The 26316-nt window shown below is 35.7% G+C and overlaps 1 protein-coding gene across 1 annotated transcript in view; it reads left to right on the top strand.

The window, feature by feature from the left end:
* PPARG (peroxisome proliferator activated receptor gamma) overlaps positions 1-19378 on the top strand; it is a 60184-nt gene extending 40806 nt beyond the window's left edge. The window contains exons 5-7 of the mRNA XM_035337873.1: positions 4385-4584; positions 8694-9144; positions 16078-19378. Coding sequence (XP_035193764.1) covers positions 4385-4584; positions 8694-9144; positions 16078-16325 — 899 coding nt within the window. The 3' untranslated portion in view covers positions 16326-19378. The remainder of the gene's footprint in view (positions 1-4384; positions 4585-8693; positions 9145-16077) is intronic.
* The last annotated feature ends 6938 nt before the right edge of the window (positions 19379-26316 follow it).

Raw genomic sequence — 26316 nt, 5'->3', positions numbered from 1 at the left:
AGTGCATTCTTTGATAATTGATTTAACATTTGATATAATAGCTTTCTATGATATGAGTAAGCTTTGCTGTATCTAAGTCAATTCTGAATGCAGCATACAAACATTCAAGAATATAAATGAATGCTTATAACCTAGCTTGCCATATAGCAATATGTGTTAATTTCCTTTCAAAGTAATGTCCTCAGCATTTTAACAAAAAGGCCTGTTACATAATTCAATGCTACCTTTGGCAGTACTATTTCTCTCTCTCTCTCTGTTCTCTCTTTGGCTAAGAAGAAGACTTAGAACTATTAAGAGTAAATAAATGTATGATGATCTCCAATGCAATCTATAAAGTAATGTAAATAGTTTTGTATTAGAAACACTAGGGATTATAACACAAGTCTACTTTGCAAAGGCAACTGGGTATCCTTTGTTGGATGTTAACACACTGGAAACATGATTCTGGAACACCCATAATTAATCTTGTTCTCCATAAGGAAAACAAATACAGCGTAAATTGTCTTTTATTATAAATTCTATAGAGTGTTGTTGTAAATACTAAATAACGAATTGTTGATAGGTTGCTGTTAAACAATACCAAACTGCAGGCATGAATACTGTAATTTACTTTCTAAGAGACTCAGCAAGATGAGACAATGCAGAGTATTCAGGGTATAGGATACGGGGCGTATGTAGAAACTATACATACTATGCTGTCATCTTATACTCTAAGCTAAAAGTAAGCCTATTTTACAGTAGCATTATCTGTTCAATAATAATAGGTACAGTTCTGTGGAAAACTGCCACAAGTTTTAAAAAAGAAACTAATACCACTCTGTTAATCCCCACCTCCAGCCATTTTGGTGACTTATAGAAATGTACTTGGAAAAAAAAAAAAAAAAAAAAAAAAAAACAACAACAAAAAAACAAACATGCATTAGTATATTCACCCACGTTTGAATTTCCAGCAAGATGTTTGTTACCCATCTGGTCTCTGTTATTTAAAAGAATACAAGTATACCTCTTAGTTATTCTCTAACGACAGAAGTCTGTTTTGAAAATCCCTGATCGCTTTAATAAAATCTCTCCATCAAACAATTCTATTGCAGTAATCAGTGGCATAGTTTGTGTACACACTGTGGTATATCATCAAGAATTTTCCAGTAAAGAAAAAAAACGTGGAAATTCCTATTGTTTTTAATGCCTTGGGGAAGTGTATGAATTATTTTAGAGCTAAGTTAACATTAAAAGATAGGAAGTAAAAGCAATATACTGTCCATTTTTTTATCCCTTATTTGTAAAAATAACCTTGGGGGTCTTGTGCTAGTGAAATTCTAGATTATAAACTTGCTTCTGGAAACCCTGACTGTCAAGAATGGGTCCACATCAGAATCATGTTTTATACTGGTGTTTAGCCAAGCTCCATTTCCATAATATGTAAAGAATTAGTATATAGAATTCATATCTGTTAAGAATACATGATTTATTGCAAAGATCAAGTTATGATATATAATGCCATAAATTTCCTTAATTCAATATAAAATATCAAAATACTTTACAAGTAGGATTTATCATTAAAACAAGAAAATCTAGTCAAAAGTACCTAGCTCCTGATAGGATTATGAAATCTCTCAAAGGACATGTTTCTTAGAATTGTGAAGTATTTCTTACTATGTGTGAAGAAGTCCTCAGGTTGTACTAAATTGCACTCCATATATTTCAGGGAGCAATCAACATTTTATAGACATTAGCAACTCTGATCTCCCCTTTTTATTAACAGTCCTTTATATGAAGCTAATGTTTGCCTTGCCCTGCCTTCCAAATTAAGAAGTTTACTCTAATAGTCTGACAAGTCTTGCTAGACTTCACTTAAGATTTCAGTTTGCAAATTCATCATCAAAAAAGATGTTGAGAAAGAGCTGAATGTGTTGGCAAGAAACCAATTTGAAGCATTAAAGAATCACAAGATTTTTTCCATTGATGAAGGTATTAGAAAAATACACATTTGACAAATCAATCATAAAATATAATACCATGAATGTTACAAATTTTATGATTTTAAATCTGAAACAAGGTCTAATGAAGAACTTAATAATTTATAATGAAAATACAAATTTAACTAATGTATAGCTCTGTTCGATATAAAAATTAGACTTTAGCGCTTTTATTGGCTTTATTATTTTTAACACCTTCTTGACAATGTATTTTAGTTGTTCAATGTCTTTTTAACAACTACTTATGATATGTATGCAATAATATATTTTAGCTTTATTATGTTGATAATAGTTTGATTCCTTTTAGTAAGTCAGTCCTTAAATATCACCAAAAAATCTGTAAATGCTATCCAGTATTCTCAGTGAATTTTCACTGTATTTTCTTCATTAAATACTTCCTATTTCTTTTGGCTTATATTTTCAATATCTAAAATGCAGATATTAGTATGATGGGTTTGATTTTACCAACTTTCATGTGTATTTAAAAAAAAAAAAAAATCAAAGGACGGTTTGTGTTAACAACAAATAAGAATTTTGAACAGTGTGAGAATCCATTTAACTGCAAAATGACCACAAAATGTTCTTGATTTGCAGAGTTCATTGAAGCCTATATGGTTGAATTAATTCCTTGGTAGTCGTGCTGAATGTTCTCATCGTTTTATTTAGGTTACACTAAGTACAAATACAAACTCCTTTTGTTTTACATTAATTTTTATACATCACTAACTTTGCCATCCATTCACGTTGATATCTTAACAGAATGCTGGTATTCTCTTTGAACCATTACTGTATGTTATATAAACTAATAAGTTCATTATTTTTCTGTAATTATTTTGCTCTCAGAAATAAGGAGGGCTGGCAGTGATGTCTCACTGAAAACTATTGTTAGTAGCTGACTAAGAGTACTTAGTTTTCCCCATGAGAGGAAAAAAAAAATAAAAAATACCATGGTATATATGGTCCAAAATAAATACCAGATGGCAATCATTCAAAATTTCCCTCATGAAAAAATTATAAGCAACATACATTTACAGGAAAAATAAATGTTAATTTGTTCCTGTTGAACTAGATTTCCTTTCATGTTGATTTTTATTCTGACACGTAAGCTCTAAGAATACCCCAAAAATATGAAATATGCAGCATATTTCAGAGACTCAGTATACTGAAAGGAAAATGTAGTAGAGTTGTAAAAAATAAAAATAATAATAAAAAAAGAATACTATGAAATAGGAGAAATGATCAGTAGATATACTAAATGCTATATTTGCATGTGTTTTTTTTTTTTTTAACACAATTATTTATTCTTGCAAAAAAGTGTAATTTTTGTTTATCAGCACACTGCCAGCATCCTCAAAACAGGAAAGTGGCTGATGATTTCCAAAATAAACATCCCAAGTATAACAATTCATATGTATGTTCTTAAGAGCAATTTTTCTTCATCCAGGAAAGACACTCGCCACTGAAAAAATATTTATAATATTTCTCTTTCCTCCTAAGGCTAAAATGCAAACCTTTATTTTTTCCTTTTGTTTTTTGTTTTGATGCTCTACTGCTCTGCTTTGTTTTCTTACTATAAAATAAATCCTGTTTACTGAAATATGATATGATATGTCAGTTTTGATCTGGATGGTTCATTTGAAATATTTTCCAAGTCAATCTCCGTAAGTATAAGCATTGCCTTGACTATTAAGTATGTAGGTGTAAAACTAGAATTTTTAGCGCCTGCCTTACATTTGTATAGAGCAATTGTGAGATCATATGACTAGGCAGAACCGTCTCCTGTTCTGTCAATACAGCAGGTATGTAGGGTTACCATGAAGAACTCAGTCTTTTCATATTTTTTTATTCCATGCACAACCTTCTTTCTCACTCCTTAATTATTTTGGTAACATTTTATATCACTTGCTGTCTCAAGGTCTGTTGTACTATTTAGGAATTTATTCCTGCAAGGTATGTGGGTGATTTGTTTCTAAACAAATGAAGAAGCTGAGATCCAGTTTGCCCAAAACCATGCAAGGCTGAACACTGTTTCCTACCTTAGGCCAACTGAATTTTAATACCTTAAAGATTCTTTACATTTTATTTAGATTGGAGGTAGAATCAGTGGTTTTCACCAATTCTGTCAGGTGAGCTGACAATAGTTTTGCATTTCTGAGCAAGTTAGTGTAATCCTACTGATTGGACACAGCTTATTAGCTCTTTGAGACTGGTTTGTTTACATATGTTTGAAGCACTTCTGTAGTTTGCCTATGATACTGGATAGGATCATCTTAGTCTTACTTGCCTACCTACTGTTTTAATAAAAAACTGAAGACCTTATAATAAAAGGTGGCAGGAAAAAAAAGCTATTAAAATATGTATATGTAGGTTCAACTATAATTATGAAAATTACTTGTCATCTTTTTTAGCCATCAGGTTTGGGCGAATGCCACAAGCGGAGAAGGAGAAGCTCCTGGCAGAGATTTCCAGCGACATCGACCAGCTAAACCCTGAATCTGCTGATCTGCGAGCACTTGCCAAGCACTTGTATGACTCATACATAAAGTCCTTCCCTCTGACCAAAGCCAAGGCGAGGGCGATCTTGACAGGAAAAACGACAGACAAATCAGTTAGTTCCCTCTGTTTTGTTTTGTTGTTTTATTTTCTTTTGAGTAAATGATTTACCACATTGACAACACATCTTTAAAAAAAAAAAAAAAAAAATGCTGTTGGCAGTTGCATGTTTCAAGCTGTGTCTGAAACACAGGAAATGTTTTTAGATAGGATAAGTAAACATTATTTGAAAAAACTCCAAGTTCACCTAATAAAATACTTGAAACCAGTACAAGAATTTGAAGGTCATCTTAACCTTTTTGTATTCTGATCCATTCTTCCCGTTTTCCTTCTCCATTATCAGAGGTTATCTTCCACAATATCTGTTTAACGTGCCTATCTAGCTGTCAGCAGTTGGTTGCTATATTCTTCAAGCATCCGTATCATAGCATATCATCATAAAATATTATCAGTACTGGCTCTATTCAAAGGAATATCCTTTTCGTAAGTGTCAAATGATTCACAGTACCATCAGCATCAGTAACCTTAACTATGATACTTACGGTGCTCTGATGGCTTCCTGCTTTTAACTGGATTATCGTGGATCAGATCAGCATTCTATGCTGGTACAAACTGAATTTTGAAAAGTAAGGAATAGACATACATGTATTTGTGGGTTCCTTTGGAAACTTCACTGGCAGTACCTAACTTTTGGTATCAGTGGAAAGAAGGATGGATAAGATCTGATAATTATGGTATTTTTTTAAAAATGTTATCACTATTTTAGAAACTAAAGATAAAAATAGCTTTTCCAAAACTGTTTGACATATTTTCTGAAATGATTTGCAGAAATTTTATTGCCAGGATTACAACAAAGACTGTATTTAATTTTCTTTGTAAATTTCAAAGGTAGGAAAGGATTTGTTTTTTTTTTGTTGGGCTGTCTTTCTAAGGGCAGTTAAAATCATAATTTTAACATTGTTTCTAATTTGGTTGCAGAATTTTTTTGGGAAAAAAAAAAAACAAACCTTTAGATATGGTGATACAAATTTAGATACTTGCAATTTGAATAACTAATCATTATGGAGTATATAAAGTTTGAACGACCATAGTTTATTTATTGTGCAGTAAGCTGATACACTAAATCCACTTGAGGATCATTGCTTTTTAAGAGTCTTTCCACAGTCCTTTTCCTCTCCATACCAGAAACAGTTTTCTGGGAAAGAATTAATACAGCAGTTCATTTTTCTGTAATTGTGCTCTATGTAACTAGGTATCTGCATTGGGAAACATAATAGAAGTGGAGTGTGTAATCATATGTCTTGTTTATTGCCCTTCATCATAAAAATGTCACCAGGAGGCCTCCTTATTCTTTCTGCAGCTGCCCACTGTACACCTGTACTAATACAAGTTCATCATAAGCTTCATGCTGTGCTGTAGTGATTATAGATGTGATTGGCAGAGCGAAAAGGAGGGAAGACAAGATCAATCGCAGATGAGCATTCATCAGGCACACGAAATCCTTCTGCTAAGTGAATATCACAGCCAAAAGAAAAACCAAATTTATCATTTGAGCAGGAAGCACAGAGATATCCCCCAAAAGATTCTCTTCATCTATTTTATACATAATAGGAGAATTCACATGGGAAGGAAGTTGCAAGGAAATTTCTTTATTCAGAAGCAGAATGACTGTACTAGGAGATTCTATTGCTTCTTGTACTGGATTCTTTAAATTTAAGTACAGAGAAGATATCCTGATTGCCTGCTTCTTTATAACACAACCACCACATATTTTAACAGTGAATAAGAATATTTTGCAAGTTTTAAGGGTAAGGTAGCTAATAATAAGTTCATTGCATTGTCATTCAAATTAATAGGTTTAAGAGTTAATGCCACCTATTAAGTGGGGTGTCTTAAATCTATCTTGACCTTAGACTGTTAGACTGCATCAATTGAAAAATGATCAGATATGTTAAGTCAGTATGTCAAAATTAAACTTACTGGGTAAGTAATTCATCCTCTTTGGGGATATAAAGTGCTCATTTGACGTAAGATTTTAGTCACAATGTTCATCTGAACTTTTTTTAGTGACTTTAAACTCTTGATTTTAATCTCCTAATGTCAATAGAATGATGGTCAATATAGTCATTCTAAAGTATATATACATGCTTAGAATAGACAAATTTTTCTTGTACTGATGCTGCTACTTAGGATTTTCTAGAAAGAATAGAAAGGAATGACCTACCAGTACTAAAATATACATTTTTAAAAGCCTCCACTCAGTCTTTTTATAGCAGTGTTTTACATATGCATATGCATGCATATACATATGTACAGTTGTATAGAGAATATTTTTTCTGCTGCCAAAACAGCATCCCAACTTGAAAAATACCTTATCCTGCTGGCTTTTCTCAGCTCTGTGTGTTTATTTTTTCAGTTTCACACTGAAATCCTAGTGCAAGTGGAAAAAACACTGTATTTGACTTAAACTCATGGTTTGGAGCAATGATTGCCTGTGGTTACTGTGAAAGCACTAATTTCATTGGTCCTGTAAGCAGCAGAATATTGAGTTAACTAAAAGAGTTTGGAAACTGAAATCCTCTTGTGTGGATACTATTATTTCGGTTCACAGATAGACCTTTGTCTTCTAAGCAGCTGTATCAGTTAACAGCAAAGCTATGACAGCTGTCATCGCTCCCTCTCTTCCTAGCAAAAGCGGGTTGGAGATCTGTGTTCAACTTAGCCTGAAACAAATGACCAAACATTTTCACTTTCTCCATCTGCACAACTATGGACATAGTAACCTCTAGCTGGTGGGTAATGATAAGCATCTGTGGGCAATACCCTCTACAGAAAGCACCGCCGGACCCAAAAGAAAGTAGCGATTTCCACTTGTAAAAATTCCTTAAGAATTTGGCACTGAATAGACTGAAAAACTGGTTTAATGAATTTGGAATAGAATTTTAGGAGGTTCCACAAGCTGATTCTATGAGAGAGGACTACAGCCTGTCTATAGGATGTCTTGGGTTATTTTTTAATCTCTTCTACAGCTTAAAGTGAATATAAAATCTTAAGAATGAGCACCCACGTGAATGAGGCATTAGAATCTGTAATCTTAAAGGATTTTAAATTTATAAATGCATTTCTCTAGTCCAACTGTTGGTGTGAATTCCTTGTATTTTAATTAATCAGGCATGTTAACAAACAAATTAATATCAATAGGTATTTGTTCGGTGCAGCATTGAACTATTTAGTTATTTATTCTCTATGGAAAAGGTTCTTCAGATAAATTCAAGAAATCCTCAATTAACCATTTCTTTAAAACCAGAGGATACTTCTGCAAATCCTGAAACAGACTGTTTCCATATCCTAGCAAAAGTTTTGCTGGCATTACTTTTTCTCATCTGTTTTCAAAATTGATTTATTCCAGTTGCATTTATTTCACAGTCAGACTCATTCCTGTGTTCTGAATTGTGCTGCTGCAGTGTATCGTGTTATTTGTGATCTCTTCCTCAGAGACAAGTTCTAAGCATAATACATCCTAACTTTGTTATTTTTAAAGCAATTAGCAGTGAATTTATCAATAATACCATAAATTTTTTAGTACTTACAGTACTTCCTAGAACTTGAACATAACAGCATATGAAGTAATCAAAATATGAACATACTATATGTTTCCACCAAAAAAAAAGTTGTATCAGTAGAAGCACAGACATGTCGTTGTATACTTACAAGATTATATTTAATATAAGAAAGTAATATTCCTGTAAAATCATTAACACTTTCATCTTTTGTTAATAAGCATTCCAAACTTCGAATTCTGTTATTACAGAACTTCTGTAAAATGAAGGGGGGGAGGGTAAAGGGAAAAAAATCATGAATATTGTAATTATTCCTACCCTCTTGCCCTTCCAGTTAAGAAAAGTGTCACCCAAAGTCTTATTTTTAGCATGTGCATTCATAGAACATGAGAAATCCTTAGGAACTACTTGTCTTTTCTGTAAGTCATTTTAACATTATGAGGATATTTAATAGGTTTATGAAGGTTTAACCCCAAAGCACCTAACCTTGATACACTTCTCAGACATTCCTAAGTGTTTTCTGATGAATTATACTTCAGTTTCTCGTAAGTCAAATGGTTATAGAAAAAATGTGAAAGTAATTTTTTTTTCCTTTTATTTTTAGCCGTTTGTTATTTATGACATGAACTCGTTAATGATGGGAGAAGATCAGATCAAGTGTAAGCATGTGTCACCGCTGCAGGAGCAGAACAAAGAGGTAGCAATTCGCATTTTCCAGCGATGTCAGTTTCGCTCTGTGGAGGCAGTGCAGGAGATTACAGAATTTGCCAAGAACATTCCAGGTTTTGTGAATCTTGACCTGAATGATCAAGTAACTCTCCTGAAATACGGTGTCCATGAGATCATATATACTCTCCTGGCTTCTCTGATGAATAAAGATGGAGTTCTTATATCTGATGGACAAGGTTTCATGACACGGGAGTTTCTGAAGAGCCTGAGAAAACCTTTTTGTGACTTTATGGAGCCCAAGTTTGAGTTTGCTGTGAAGTTCAATGCACTGGAATTAGATGACAGTGACCTGGCAATATTTATAGCTGTCATTATACTAAGTGGAGGTAAGTGCTCTCTTATTTAATGATATTTTATATAATAGAATTGATGCGTTAAATTCCTGTCCAAACAGGAAAGTGCTCAGCAGTAAAGGAGGAGAGTGAGTTTATTTACAGGTAGTTTTTGGTTAGCTTTCAGCTTTCTTGATGTTGGTTGCCACTTCTTAAGTTTTGGGCAGAAACTGAAAATGTAAAATATGACCTGATATTAGTGATGGAGCTGGAAACATCTGCTGAATCAGCAAGTCATTTTGTTAAAAGAGAAAAACAAAATCAGGACTATATTTCTGAAAAAAGAGGGGGGGGGTGGAACTTCATTGGCAAGACCTTCTGAAAGTTTAACTTCTGCATGAGGATTTTTTAAACCTGTAATTAGATTGTGTGGCTTACTAATTGTACACAAATAACTTTGACTCCATAAAAATTTCAAAATAGATGTGGCATTTGGCTTGCAGGATTGCGATGGGATTTTTATTGGTTTGGGTTTTTTCATTCACACAAGGTTTTGTTTGCCTTGAAGAGGGAAGGAAAAAAAAAAAAGAATGCATTTCTCAGGAAAATGATGATCTGCAAATGCCTCAGAAAAACAGGCATTGTGTGTCTGCTCTGCTCACATTTCCTAAGCTGCTCTGTTAATATTTATGTTTATGCTTTGAATGAAACATGAATCTAAAAGTCCAGGTATCAGACTACATAAATTCTAACACTTCTTTAAAAGGCAGTGAATTTTCAGCTTATGTCAGAGAAAGTTAGTATGTTTTATCTGATTCTGAGGTTATACAGCTATTTGGGGACTTAGCTACCCAGATTTAGTTCACTTAGAATCCTTCCCACCAAGAATCTGTGATATCAGATACACATTTCAGGTCAGATTGAGGTTCTTTTACTTTGGTCAATACTATCAACTTAGTGATGTCGCACAAAGAAAATTTTACCCAACTGATCCGTGTGTATCTTGGCTTAGACCAGTGGTGCAGATATCAATGAGAGGAATGTGCTGAATGTTCTGAATTCAGCTCCTCCACAGAGCAATGCAGAGTATTTTATTATTAAATTATGTTTAAGCAATCAAACACAACAACCACATGCTATTGTTCTAAAATGAAACATCCTGTTGAGAGTGCATTGCTTGCTATGCATAGCTTCCTATACATTTAAATTCACAGAAAATTACTTCTGGCATTGTGTTTCATTCAGTAAAAATGTAGTATCACAGTATGGGTTATTAGACCAACTAAATCCACTTCAAACGAGTATCGTTCCCAGAAGACATTTTCTCGTGCAAACCTTTGAACACGATGATCCCTGAAGACTCTGAATTAATTCAGTAAGGGAAAATATGTTACTGGTGTATTTCGGGTTGACTTTGATGGGGGAGGAGAAATTCTACAAGCCTATTAGGGCACTACACAAAACATGCCAGTATTTTGCATTTTCTAATATAATGAAATTTAACAGATGAGAAACAGGCCTCTTAAAATGCAGTCCTAATTGAAAAAAGGGAACTTGCAATCTGCAAAACTAGATCTGCTATACTTCAGTGATGTTTGGTTTACATTAGAGGAAATAGGTATGATGCAACTAATCATACATTTTAGATCTCAGGAGGACAATGATTGGAGAAAAAAAAAGACTACTCTGAACCAGTTTTATCAAGATTTTATTTTGATGACAATTAGAGAATAGTTTTTATCATTTAATTTAGAGCCAGATGCTACATGTATTGAACTGTGTACATTCCGTGGTCTGGAACAGAAAGCCTATTTCTCAGATGTCTTAGATACTCTCTTTTTTTTTCCTGTAAGAACTTCATTTCTGTAAGAACTCTGTGAATATCAAAATAGGACACTATCATTGAAAATAGGATTTTAAAGCCAGTATGTATTACCTCAAAGACTCCAGTAGTACCGGTATGTTTAAGTCACTTCAAGAAATCCTCTGTACAGATATCCTAAAAAGAAAACCAGTTAGTGAAACAAAAAATAATCCTAGCAGAAAGTGAATTTGTCATTGCTCATCAAATTGATGCTGGTGCTGCCGTCTCCATGAGTGCTATCTCCTATGCAGCTCTAAAGAGAAGAGGGAAGGGAAAGAGAAAGAGAATTCCAGCTGGAATATTACATGTAGAACGCTTTCCATTATGAAGTGAAATTTGTCACAAATCCTATAAAAGAGTTCAACCTTTTGATATCAAAATAGTTGCTTTTGTAGTATATGTAGCAGTAACAAGAAGCTGACAAATTAGCTGTAACAGCAACAAAATGAAAGCACTCCCACTTCCACAACCATTTTATTGTTTCTGAGGTGCTCGGTGCAGCCACGCTGTCTCAGTGATTCCAAATGTTACTTTGAGCTCATTATTGCAAAGCTGAAGGTTGTTCTCTGTGTCTGTATATTTTGCTTTAAAATATTTCTGTAAATACAAATAAGTCCTAATACTCTTAATTTAATACTGATGAGACAGACATACTGTGTGTGAGCAGTAAGACATTACCTTGTTCTTATGAAAGAAATAATTTATGCCATTAACAGCAATGCCAAACCTTCATTACAGCGTTCTTTTAGTTATAGTAGCTTTGAAAAATACACGTTCGTAAAATGAGATAAGGAAAACATTTTTCAAGGAGATATTTTTCCTCCCTCTTGTATACCTGTGTGCCACTGAGGCATTTCCTCAGCCAGAAGCGACTGTCGTGGTAAAAATGCTAAAGAACTTGGAGTATCTCAAAAAATACTGTGTACCACTGAGGTGAAAGTGAAATCTATCACAAAAAGATTTAAGGAGAATGAGGTGAATGTTTGGGTTTGTCCAAGACTTACTGGGCTTGATCCACATTTATGAGAACAAACTCACTCAAAAAAAAAAAAAAAAAAAAAAGTAAGGAAAAGCTTAAAAGGTAATTCTATAGCATGTTTACATGCTATGGATGGACCTGAACTCCTGTATGTTGTCTTATACAGTGTCCAGCATATAGAGGTTGTGATAGGAGTTGTATATAGGAGTTGTGATAGGGTATGTCTGTGAGGACCCAGGCTCTGTTAGTCAACACACAAACGAGTATTGCAATTCAGAAGTGCTGCTATATTCACTTTTTCTGGTCTCTGAGTGAGCCTGTTCTTTACAGTGAACCTTGAGCTGTGAATAACTGAAGCTTGTTTAAATATTGCATTCAATAATTTTGCTACGATCTGAGGTCAAAAAAAGGTGAAGTTTTATCCCTGAATAGTACCTAGAAATGGTCCATATTTGACTCTTAAACAAACCCTGCTCTAGCAAACCTGTTAGAACAACAACAACAACAAAATGCTTCCTAATCAGAGCAAGACGTGCAGATAATCAGTGTGGGCTTTGAACCACAATTCTGGTGACTACAGTACATGTGACTGTCTCGGAAGAAAAACTCAAACTGCCAAGTCATATCTGCCTCAGCAAAAAAGTAGTGCAGTTGTTCGGTTCAGCCGTATCTTGGCCTGTTATATCATATTAAGATGTTAGAATGTATATTTAAATGCAAAATTCTCTTTGTTGAAGATAATAAAATATAAAGGAATGGATAAAAGCATGCAGATGGCAATTTCATGTGTGAGGAACAGGAAAAGTTAGTTACTGTTAGGAACATGAAAGATGCATCCAAATCTGTAAGTAAATATCAAACACAATATTTTTCCCTGAGATAATATAGGACATAAATTTACACAAAGTCATACTGTTGACACCCAAAACTAAGGGCTTACTAGTCTTTCCCAGTCACTGTGAACATGTTTCTTTTTTAGCTTTAAACAGCTTCCTATAGAATCTTCAAATGGAACAGCAAATATGACAATGAACGAAAACCTGAAGAAAAACTGAATAAAAAAGTAATAATAAAAAGGGAGACATGGTACTCTCTTAGTCTGAAAGGATTAAAGGCAAGTAGCAAATAGCACACAGGGAAAAATAAAATAAAATAAAAACCTTCAATAAATGGTCTAAATGCTCTTGTTTATCAGAGAGGCATAAAATTTTTTTCCAATTCACTGTCATCTCTGGCCTTAATCACATCAAAATTACCTGTCCTTTGGCCTTTTGTAACCTAATTTCATTTTATCATAAGAATGTCCTTCTACAACTCATTTGTTCCTCTTTCACATCCCTCCTCAGTTCACATTGTCATTTTCCCCAATAGCTTTCAAACAGCATGTTAGGTTCTGTCCTCTTCAGAGGCCTCCACCACAGTGTCTCATCTAGTTTCCTCCCATTTCTCTTTCTCCCTGTTCCCAACCCGAATTTTTCTCGAGGCTTACTGCTAATCATTTCCTTTGTATTTTTTCCATGTGCCACGTCTACCTGGAGCTTCATACATTTGCGTTCTCCCTGCTGCACAAAGTACATCTTTTCCTGTTGTAACCAATGAGTCTGAATCATATACATTTAAAAGCCTCTGAACAACTTGAAGTATTTGCCAACAACTTGAAATAAAGCTTTTGCCTCCTATTTCCTTTTTTGCTCATTTAGATATGTTTCTTGGAACAGAAACAGCATTTTCCTCTGTAAGAAATTTTTACTGAGAAAGTATAGCGAACTGTCAACACCCAAAAAATAATGTCCATATCCTGAAGTTCTCATTCATGAAAAATCTCACTTGCCTTCAATGGGAATTTTCCTTCCTCCTGATTTGGCCTATTTAAAAATAACATCTTATGATCTCCTAGGCTTTTGTCATAGTCATCTTTTCTGACTGTAGTTCCACTGGGTAATTATAAAACCGTTAGACTGGGTTTTTCAAAGGAGCTTAAGGATGTTAGGCACTTAAGTCTCACTGAACTTCAACTGACCTAGGGCACCCGAATTCAAGGGGCTCCTTGAAATGTTCCAGTCTCGATACTGATCTCCTGGGTTTGCTCCCTGCACTCTAAAAGTTGCACTGGGGAGCACAGGGTTTGAATTGGGTTTCACTTCTGAAAAACTCACACCCTAAAAATTCCCACCGCAAAAGAAGCAGGGGGCAAATGGAGATTAATCTCAGAGGAAATCAAGGCCACAGTCTTTGTGCTTCTTGATTTTTATATCGCTGTACACTGAGTCATACCCAGCTAGTTCAGAGTTCATCTGCAACACAGAAGTAAAATTTAAAGCTATCGCAACCCCAAGCCAAAATCGTCAGTTTTTAAGTACTTCAAGTTGGGAAGTTTCTGCAAGATATAAAGAAAGCAACTAGATTTTGCAGCACGTAATCTAAAAATAAATATCTACAATTTATTAAAAATGCTCTAAGTATTTTTTAAAATGCCTTAGTTATATTGCCAAAGTAAATTAATAAAAAGGAGCTTTGGAAACTGTTCGTTTGGAAACAGTTTCCTGCTTGCTGATATTTACTTGCGGACTTTCTGAACCATATTTTATGGTGTTATCAGTTGAATGGTGTAAATAAGTGACCTCTGGAAGACAAGAATGGCTTATTAGAGTGAAATACCAGAGGGAAAGAAGTATCTTGGGTCACAGAGCCTAGTCACTTACAGCAGAAGGCAGTCACATCATTAAACCATAGTCAAAGAAATACCAAGCTCCATGTTCAAACTTGCCATTATTCCTTCTTCTAAGAGCTCTAAAAATCTCCAAACCTTGCTTGAGTTAGCTGCCTAATTAGTGAGTTAAATGTATTCATGGCTTGTCTACTCGTTTGTTTCCATGCCAGCTTTGCCTTTTAGTAGACACTGCAATTTTTTTCTCCTTTAGGTAAAACTCAGAAGTATTTATAAAGAATTTTGTTTTTCTCCCAGCCTTTTTTATAGTATACAACACAAGCCAAGGTTACATAGTAGAACTGGATGCACAGAAAGGTTACTAAGATCATAGGAAATAACAGCCTATTTTTAAAATTTTGAATGTAGATCAACCTCCTGACCTTTCTGAAAGGGAAATATTTCCTTAGGAAAGTAACTTAAGGCTAGCTACAGGCATTACTTTTTATTGATCAATCTATGAAATTGATTTCATGGCTACACAGAAAATGTTATTTAAATTATTCACTTTTTCTCATGGAATACTCTTGATAATCAGGATGCCTTACCGAGTAGATGTGAGGATTACCATATGTGAGGATTTCATAATGTTAAGCAACCTTTGCTTTCATGGCTATAGAATTAAATAACTTAATTCAAGTCAGAAAAAAAATAGAGAATTATGTTCAATAATAATGACAACCACTTAAGAAGATACTCGGGGGCAGACAGCAATAACAGAACAGCTATTATTCTGAAAGATAATAGTGGTTGATGAGGAAAGATTTGCTTCTTTTCAAATAATAAGATATGCCAAAGAAAATCCTGGACTCAACAGCTGTAGAAGTGCAAGTAGCTGATTTTGGTTGTAAACACCCATCCTAGATTCATCCTTATGGAGGAGAAGGCTCAGCTGGCATGAGCCCTGAAAAGTCATTTTCTGTACAAGCCATATCTATCAGTTTTCCACTGCCATAAGCATATGTGGCTAAACTGATGCTAAAAGCTGTGATGAGATTTCTTAATAGCAACTGGAACCTGGGTGCGGATAAGACCTGAACCTGTGATTTTTAGATTTTTTCCAGTTAGTACGACTGCATCTGTCCATAACTGTACTCAGTCATGGAATATGTCTCTCACGGAAGTTGAATTTATGCTTTTTTTTTTCTTTTAATAAGTTAGCATACACCTTAAAAGGAAACATGCATTTCAGTATTGCATAAACCTACCTCTGAATGCACCACAGAAATCCTTGAACAGTTTCTAAGACTAGGTTTAATGCTTTTAGCAAATTCTAGCAAAATCTTACAAATAAGTACATTAAGCTGTCAAACAGTTGTCAGTAAGTGTTATCTGTAAATGTTTAATATACTAAGAAATCTTCAAGAAATTAATAAACGAGATTGGTGTTTCCATAGCATTCATAGATGTAAAGCTCTTTTTTTTTTTTTTTCCTAGACCGCCCAGGTTTGTTAAATGTGAAGCCCATTGAAGATATACAAGACAATCTGCTGCAAGCTTTGGAGCTCCAGCTAAAACTGAATCATCCAGAGTCATCACAGCTGTTTGCCAAATTGCTTCAGAAAATGACGGACCTCAGACAGATTGTAACGGAACACGTGCAGCTGTTGCAAATTATAAAGAAAACGGAGACAGATATGAGTCTTCATCCACTCCTACAAGAAATCTATAAAGACTTGTATTAATGATGATAGTAGTTCTAATCCGCTGACATAATGTATGTTCTTCAGATTGCACTATTTCTTTGAGGGAAAACTTTGCATACCTAAGAAATTACTGTGAAACAGCATTTAAAAAAGAGAGAGCTTAGTATAGTAGATCTATTTTATGCATATTGTTTATAAAGACACATTTACAATTTACTTTTAATATTAAAAATATCTATATCATGAAATTGTTGGCAGTATTTTCAAAATTAATTTTTTAACTATCTTATTTCTTAAAATTGCTTGTCCAGTATGATTGCTTCACTGCTTCACTGAAGTTGGTTAAGCATGCAGTTAAATTTTCAACTTAAAAATAAAAATCTTTCTCCTTAAACATTTCTAGGGAAATATTTTAAGTATTATGTTTGATTCTGTGCTCCCAAGGCAGCAGCAAAATAACAGTAAAATTGAATCACAGATCAGTGAAATTTCCTGTGAGACCTTAAAAGTTAAAAGTTGGACAAGTCAGGTCTGATAATATTTGTGCCTACCATAATATAATTTTACACTGATACAGCTCTTTAGAAAGGTCTTTGTGTACGCAAGAATTAGGCCCATCATTTGTGGGCAAACCCAAAAACCAAAAACTTGATGCCGTTTCAAAAATCAAGTAAGGAAAGAATATGCACTGCTTATCACTCTTAGGAAGCAGTCTTGTCAGTAACTCGGCTCATGCAATTCCAAGGCAGGCGAGCAGCAGCCTGCGCTTTGGCACTGTGCAGCTGCCTCCCCATGACCTGCAGTGCACGTGCCACAGCAGCTAGTGCTAATGCAGCCTTCAGCCACTGTCTGTAGTTGGAATGGGTTAACATAATACCACTTGGCCTAAGACCTTCCCAAATTATTTGATGAACTGGCATTGAAAAACATCTTCAGCCAAAATGTCACAGAAAATCGGAATAGAGTGACTCCTCTTAAACAAAAGCAAGGTTTGAATTCATTCTTGAAAGCATTAACCTGTAATGGAAATCCTACTACGTTAGTTTGACTTGAACTATCATTATTTATCACCGGCGACAAGAATGCTTTGAGATACTCACTGCTGCTGTTAAGATCGGTAATTTTCTTATATATATTGCCCTATAATGTCATCTAAGATTTCCACTGGGAGCAAAGCATAGGAGAGTGTGTAAATCAATCTTCTTTTGGTATTCTCAGTGCAGTTGAGAGATTCCCTTAGATTCACACGTACTGTAGCCACATTTACTGTTTGTGAATGTGATCATTGAGAAAGTCAAGCAGGTGTGGTCCACACTGGGGGACCTGGAGAGCGAAAAATTTTGCAAAAAAATGCCTCTGTAACATACATTATTGAAGCAAGGTGCAGGCCTCAACTGAATACTCTTAGTTTCCCCACAAGGTCCAGATTTTATTTATGTAGCAAAATGTGTGCCTTCAACTTAGTTAGACGAGTTCAGTGGTGATATATAAGTGGCCCAAAAGGAAATGTAAGTGGCAATATGTGAGTAGACTTGATGTTCAGTGAGTCTAAATTGGCCTTACTCCCAGTGTGGACCTTAGAAATCTAAGTTGGTGGAAATTATGCAATATAGAGGCTGGCAGAGTTAAATATTAAAATAAATCCTTATGCTCATGCCTTATGTACCTGACAATATTTCCTACTACTTGTTTCAGATAACCCCTGGGCCTATGGTCAGTAGTAAGCATTATGCCCACCAGGAAGTGTTTGGAGAATTGGATCATTCAGCCTCAAGGTTTAAAACCCACAGATGAAATTGCAGAGAGATGAAGTCAGTGTGAGGCTAAAGTGAGCAGCTTTGATCTTCATTAAGCTTGCAATGAGATCATTTCAGGTAACTTAGAAAAGATTGCCCTAAAGCAAACAGAATGTTGCATGTTAATGATGCTCAGGATTGCATGTTTCCTGCACATTTCTAGATAGGCACGTTGTGCTAGCTGAGCATCAGATTCTGACAGGAATTACATGCACACTAATTTATGATTGTTACAATTTTAAAGAAAGTATTCTCTCTCTTATAAATCTGTTTTCCAGTGGATGCTGGACATTTGAAATTTTGCCAGCTACCACTCAGTGGGAGAACCTCTATTTAATTACAGAGTTCACCCCCTGGATAGGAGAATGTGTCAGAGACTGACTGGTACTGAGATGGACCACAGCTCCAATACTGCATTCCTACAATAGTCCTATAATAATTCCTAATAATATACACTGCAAAATGTATTAACCCAAGACTGCATTTCTTACACAATCCAATTTCACATCAGCATCACTAGAAATAGCAGAATTAGATTTAAATAAGGAAGAATTCTAGGGCATGTTCTTACATAAGTAATATTAAATATTACTCGAAAAGGACAGTGGAATAGATGCATTGACAATAAAATTTAATTCATGACTGTTACAGGAAGAACATCTGTGTATCTTAATTCTATTTTATTGCAAGTGGTAATATTTTTGAAAGTAGCAGTTTAGCAGTGGCACTGCTTAAGGATTTCAGCCCAATATGGACATATACAATGCTTATATTTTGAGAGTGGTAGGGTAATGGTCTAAAGAAAAAAAGAGAAGGCAGATTTGCAGGAACAGGTGTTATCCTTTATTATTTTGAAGGCACTGAATGCCCAAAAGTCTATACTTTTCATTCAACTGTATAAGCTGCTTTAATAAAATATATTGTTCTCCCTACATCCTGGCTTCTCTTACATTTTGATAGTTATTCATCACGTTTTCCTCAAGCCAAGGAAAATGTTAATTTTTATGTGAATTACTAATCACAGAAATGTTCTGATTCTAAGCCGTTACATCATGGTTAGGAAGTTTTGCCTAAAATACTTTTCTACAAGAATAGGTCTTAAGGGAAAAATGTTCATTTAATGGACAATTGCTATGTACTAATTTAGAACAAATGACTGTTATGAGGATATGAAAACATTTTCTCAAAAAATAGTGTTTTCTCTTGTGAATTATATTCAGAATTTTGATCTAATTGTAAATACTTTTTGTTTCTATGGGATTTTATTTATTAAAAACAAAAAACTTGCTAATGGAAGTTTATAAGTAGGTTGTAATATTTTCACACTCTCTGGAGTTTTGGTTAGAGTGGACCATGCCATGAATGAACAATTTGTTTTTTTGATCTTCAGTGCTACTAAAAATATTTAGCAACTCAAAAATAGAAACAGCTGGTATGTGCCTTTCTTTGAAGAACTTCATTTTCCTTGTGTTTTACTGTTCTTCCTTAGTCATCTGCTCACAACACTGTAACATCTTAGAGATGATGGGCTGAGTGGGATACTGGTACATTTCCAGAGGTTTTACAACTTCTGAGCTTTCTGTCTGATATTTTACTGATAGGCTTTTTCAGTAGAAAAAAGCTGGAGGTAATCATGTCTAGAGAAAGTCATTGGGTATACCTGCACATATCCAGCAACTATCTGCCTGTTTCCCTCACTATGTCAAGTATCAGCTAGTCAACAAAATGTTTCTTGCAGAAGCAAAAAGTTCTCTGTCTAACAGGAAACGAGAGCTTCTTCAGACAATGCGCACTGCTGACCATTACTCTAGAATATATTGCTGTGAATTTCAGAAAATGAAAATTTGGATGAGACAAAAACATTCCCAGCAAGACCATTATTATCGCAAAGGCAGTTAAGACCATTTTAATCACTGCTTCTATAACAGCAATGAAAAACTACTTACCCTACTAATGCAGGTAGCTTTCAGCACTGCATGAAAGGAAGCAGAGAGTTCTGTGATACTAACATAATCTTTTCCTAACATAGGCAGCCCTTCAGTAGTCTAAAATACTGAAGCCTAGGAAATGGACTTCCTGATAAGCGTTGTCATGACTTGTGTTACAGAACTTCAGAATTGCCACAGGCCTGCCCTGCTCTATCAGTTCAGCATACATGCTCTTGGTTTCAATTCACCACTGGTACAGTTAAACCCTAGGGGATCGGGATCCAATATTTGATTTGCGATTGTAAACTCTGTTCTGAAGTTGAGTACATTTTAATAGGTTTTTTTTTTCCTTTTAAATGTGAGTCAGTATCTCTCACTTAAATGACGGTAACATCAACTTTGTAAACAAGCAATACAAAACTGCAGCTAGAGATTTATAGAAGGAAGGAAACAAAAACCAAACCAAACCAAAAAGAAAGGGAAAAAAAAGCCTCCTGGATCAGTAGCAGCTTAATCATACACTTGTCAAATGCTTCAGCTTTTCATTCAAGCAAAGGAAAAATTTATGTGCCTGTTCTTAAATCCCATTCCAACTGCCTTGCCTATGGTGTTTAAAAATCAGTTGCATAGGTGTGTCTCCAACTACATAAATACAGCAATATCCTTTCACACTCATCAGCACTAACTCGCCCTAAGCAAGTTGGTAATTGTAGCAAAAACAATTTCTGAATTTCTGATTATTCATTTTCATATGCAGGATGTAGATATGAAATTAGTCTATGAAATTAGACTGGAGAAGCAGCTCATGTTAAATATTGCTCACCAGCTTTAAGAAAACAATCAGTAGCTAATGACTGACTCAACGAGAAAACAAAGTCAGGGAAAGATTCCAAGCCTTCAGTTACAATATAGCAACATTATATATGTGTGTGTACACATAAGCAAGGACATACATAACATCCATGTATAATACAGCTCCTAACCAGCAACCACTACTTACTAGTAGCTAGTAATCAGTGGGTGGAAGAACTCCAGAGAGAAAATAAATTGCTACTTGCTACCTTTTTGCTCATATACCATGTGGCTTGCCTCAAAATCCATAGCACTCATTTTCCAGTATAAAAGGAGTATTTAAATGTAAGTACTTTTGCTTCTGGTTAATCCTGCATTGCCATCTGGCCCTCTATTTCATCAGTTGCTTCTGCCACACTCCTACTTTCAAAGCTATATAAATTCAGCTGGATATCTGCTCAGCATGTGAGCTGGTGTTTGCTATATATTTGCTGAAGTCTCAGTGTAGAGATGGAAACTGCTATGAGCAACTGCATCTCAGGATATGGAGACAGTGTAATTTCACTAGGTCTGCTCATTTTTCAGACCTGGCAAAAATGTGCTCCGTTTCAAGGACTATACAGAGCATCCCTGTTTACAGTACCCCTCTATCTGGACCTTAGTGTTCTGTATGAAAGCTGCGGCTTGTAAAGATACCAACTCTTTTTTCCAACACATGCAGTATGTAATCTGTGAAACATATCCTAATCATACTTGTTTGTATGCAAGGCACCTAAAGTTCCTAAATGAGATTAGAGAGCCCTGCTACGCGTGGCCTTATAGAGACCAACACCGTTCCAAGTTGCTTACACGCCAGGACAAGGCAGGCAAAGGAAGGAAGCAGCATGGAAATTTTATGCTGCCCTATTCAGGATCCACAGATGAGAAACAACACTCGGATCAGTACCCAGCCCCATGGCTTAGGCTGCTTCTTACAGACCTCTACAGATATACTTTACAACAGCCAGTTACGTTATGAGACTGTTTGCAGGTTAAACAAAGAAAACAGAGTATATACATTGATAGGCTCCCAAAACTTGAAGTTACTTCAATTCACACTCTTTCATGACACAGGCCTTAAATGTTTGTTTTACCAAATCCTGGGCTAGGTCAAAGGAAGAGCGTGGTCTCTGCACTGGACCTCATCTGGATCGTACAGCAGGAATTCTCTGGGCCTTATCACGCAAGCCTCACTCAAGGCAGTAACTATTAGATCTTTGGGGTTAAATTATTTGGGACTTCTTTTAAATGTGAAACCAATTTACTTCAATAGTTTTGCAAATATCTAAAATTAGTTCTCAACTCTCAGATCAGACAAGTTTCTAATTATGATTTTGTTAACAGAATATAACATTCAGCTCTGCTATAGTAAAGGGCATGCATGGTAAAGCGGGAAAGCCTTAGCTGCAAAGCAACATAGCTCCTTGAGATTGTTTAAGCGCTGTCTTTTTAATTATTAAGCTTCCTTATTGTGCTGGAAATGGGCAGCATTTTCATAAGAGCATTGGCCAAGAGGAATATCCATTGCTCGTTATATTATATGCTGTTACCCAACAAGGTTTTTTTAGTTCTGGAGAAACAGCAAGGGAAAACTGTACTCTCTAGAGGCAGGGGAGGGAAAGAGAAATACGCAGCACCATTGGTTCTCACACTGGGAAGAGCTGGCAGTGCAGGAGAAGATCTTGTCCTGCTTGCTGCAATGATGATTAAAGCATTCTGTTGTGTCAGCATATCCTCAGTTTGTTAGTGCTAACTCTCAGCTGGCCATATCCTGCCAGATTTGCAAGCAAAGCCTGCCAAGCCATCTCAACAAAAATGTAGCTTTAAATATTATAAATGATGCTGCATTTTGCTGTGGAAATGTTTCCTGAAAAGGCTGTTCCAAAACATCCTTTATTGTTGGGGGAGGGGAGCAAAAGGGGCCTGGGAGAGGGAGGAGGGAGGAAAAAGAGCTACTTTTAATAGACTTTTTTTTTCTTTTGAGGCCAGAGATTCATTTCACATCATTCTGCAAGACCGAATGGATATTATTTTTTTTCCCAGTGACTATAAAACATTACAGTAATAATTTTGTATGTAAGTTTTGGCAACTAAGCTTGGGGTGGGAGGAAGGACAGAGGGCATCTTATTTTATAAGGGATTGCAGTGAGGGATTTTGCAATTGATCAGTTAGTAAAATCCTTTTGGAGGACATCTGTTTGCTGGCAAAGGAGATCTCTCTTCTTCTCATTATATTAAATAAAAAAATACGGCAGAGTGAAGGAGGTGGATCTCAACAAGGGCAAGGTTTGGGTTCTAGACCCCCCCAAAAATGGGTTTTGGCCTGTATTTAATAAAAAAAGAGTAGCACAGACTGCTCAATGCATTCCTCTAAATTGACTATTCTTATGAAACTTTGATTGCTAAGTTTCTTTCTTTTTATGTATACGGCCCCGAACCAAAACCATAGGATGTAATCTACATGTAGGGTTCCAAACATTCACGCAGACATGCACAGAAATTCAGAACTATTGAAATTTAAAATTCCAAATTTTGTCCATCTGTACAGCAAGGTCCTTTTAGAGAGAACATTGTCTCACAAAATTGCTTACAGTTTGGCCTGGAAATAGAATAATTATGCAAAAAATAGTTTGGTTATAGTGTGCCTGAATCCAGATTATTCTTGCTATCTCTTAGCTGAACCTTAATCAAAAGATCTAGTAGCTATTTAGGTTAATATTTCTGCACATATTTTATATTTCTATTTTCTTTAGATTTCACATTTTTCCACATTTTACAAGAGTCATCGTTCACCCCACCCCTCCCCCATGATTAATTCTAGGCTGATAGGCAATCAAACACATAACAGCTATGCTCTTACAGGCAAGATGCCACGTTATACAGGCTCTTCTGCATCCATCTCTTTAATTCCAGACTCTCAGACTCTCTGCCTATGCAGACTGAGGTACAAAAATTAAGTATTTGTAGTCTGTGAACCTTTATAATAAAATGGGAACAACAGTACTAAAGCTGGCTTCAGGGAAAGCTAGACTTTTAAAGTGCTTTTCCTTTGTAGAATCGATTTATGGAATAAGATTCCGAGTGTTATTTTAAAGCCTTACTTGCAGTCCAGTGGTAAAACATAGTGCAAATGGCTATCAGAAACAGTTTTAAGAAAAATATTAAAATTAAAACATACTAAATGCATAGTAAATGAATCTCTTTTTGATCATGCAGATGCTATTTAAATAAAAGTAAATATAAAAAGATAATGGAAAATTCAGTCACTGGGAATTCTCTACCTTCATTACTGCCTGAACTCTGCAAGAGGTGATAACTGCAATTACAATTGCAAAGGTCCAGAGTCTGCTTGCAAGTATAGCTCAAAGTTAGTATAACATTGTTAAAGGCAATGGCATTATACCAAAATGCAACCACAGTGGATGAAATCATACTCAAATACAGATTTTGAAAACAAGACAGAGGTACAAAGGTGGTATGTCGGAGTTATTTGAATAGTCTGAGTTCTTAAGAGGGTAATTTTGGCACCCAGCAATAAAAATCCTGTACTCATAAAGTGAACGTTTTCTGATGTGAGCTATTTTTGATACCCATAAACACAACCTTTAATTTGCTCTTTGTGGAAGATGGTGAGGCACATACCTGCAAGGTGCCATATAAGTGCAATGTATTTCTACCTTGTGCTACCTCACTAAATTGTCATTACAGGAGATTATACAACTTAATGCATATATGATGGGGAAGGAAAGAATGGGCTGTAAAGTACCCACTTACAATGTTTATAGGTAATCTTTCATAGATGTTCACTCTTCACTGAATTTTCCGTTTGTACATAGTAAAGCTGTATACGTTAAGCAATATGAAGCCTGGAACATAATTAACCAACTTACATAGAGTTTGGTCCAAAACCTTCTGAATCCAAGGAAAAATCTCCAAAACTGTGACCAAGTCTAGAATGTAGTAGTTGGTCTTGTTTGGAGAAAAATCACATTTGTATTATATATGATATGAGCTAAGTGCTTATGATTTAGATTCTAGCAGCTCTCAATCAGACAAGAATTGGAGCTTAGTGGAAGGGACATGGCTTGTTCTATGCCAGTTGGCTTCAGTGCTTAAGAACTGGGCATATTCAGTTCACTAGGATAATCACATCTTCAGTCTCCTTTGGATGTTTCCTCATCTCATATCCCATTTTGCATTTTCATCAAGATCAGCTCTCCTGAGCACTGGAAAGTGTCTGCTAGTAAAGAACAGGCAATACAAAAGAACTCCAGGTGTAAAACCTGTTTGAATATTCCTGTCTCTACTCTGTTCTACCACATTTCTGTTTACAAAAGTGCTTCTGCTGGCGCACAGTCCTAGTGAAATCACCTTTCAACCAGGACTACTTGTAGAATCGGCCTCCAGAGAATGAAATACAATAATGAATGAGTTTCAGGTCCTTGACCATTACCACTCACTTTTCAGTAATTCATAAAGCAATACTTACAGTGCCAGCAGGACAGAGTAGGCCTACAGAGCAAACCTTCATGAGAGTTGTAGCAGAAGCGTTCTTTAGAATGCATGTTGCTCTTTGGTATTGCGTACACTGCCTCCCAGACTGAACCACAACCCATTGCAGACAGTCAGATTGCTCACAAATGGTACTCCTCACTATACAGTCAGGAGTGAGGAGTTTGGGTACTGTCTGAGTACTGTGTGGGCCCAAAGTGAACTAGATTCGATCCCAAATGAAAGACTGGGAACATCTGTCCCAAATATGCAGAAAAGACACTTACAAAGATGAGTTAATGCAAAGATTTTAAAAAACAAAATAGGCATTAAAAATAGTGAAAATGGACAGTCAGTGTCACTACTACCCATTTTGAAGCAATACATCCATGGTCCATAATAAGCACAATGTGAATCTCTTGCCAGCACTCTGCCATCTCTAGCTTGGGCCAACTGGTTGTTTTCCAATGACTGAGACATTTCCTTCTGTACCAGTCAGAATCCCCTAACCTCCACTTGCAGGAATATGAAGATTCAGTTGTTGGCATTATTCAGAAAAGAGGGAGAGAGGTGATTTTATTGTACAAAGGAGTGTATCCAACTTCTTTTCCTAGTTCATATCTTTTCATACCGAAGTAGCTGCACAAGGAGCTGACTCTCAGTGCTAGCTAGAGGACAGCTCGTGGCTGTTGTGGCAGCTTCTGCACCCCAGATTCTTCCCATTGTCCCCAGTTCCTGTTCCCTGCATCCGGCCTGTGCCCTTGCTGGGTGTGAGTGTCTGTCTTGCTTAGAGTTATGATAGTTTGGTTAGCAGCCAAGGGGCTGAGGATACAAATTATAATAGTATTTCCTTCCCCAGAAACCATTGTGCCAGGGGATGGGAGCTATGCAGACCCAGCTGTTCCTGCCTTCTGCTGCTATCCTGAGGTCAATGGCAACCTTAAGGCATCTCAGGAAGGAACATCTTGCCAATTCCATAAGGCA

This window comes from Oxyura jamaicensis, chromosome 12 (genome assembly GCF_011077185.1).
Source record: "Oxyura jamaicensis isolate SHBP4307 breed ruddy duck chromosome 12, BPBGC_Ojam_1.0, whole genome shotgun sequence".
Classification (NCBI taxonomy): Eukaryota; Metazoa; Chordata; class Aves; order Anseriformes; family Anatidae; genus Oxyura; species Oxyura jamaicensis.
Note: the sequence above shows the minus strand (reverse complement) of the source record. Positions and strands in the feature narration are given on the sequence as shown.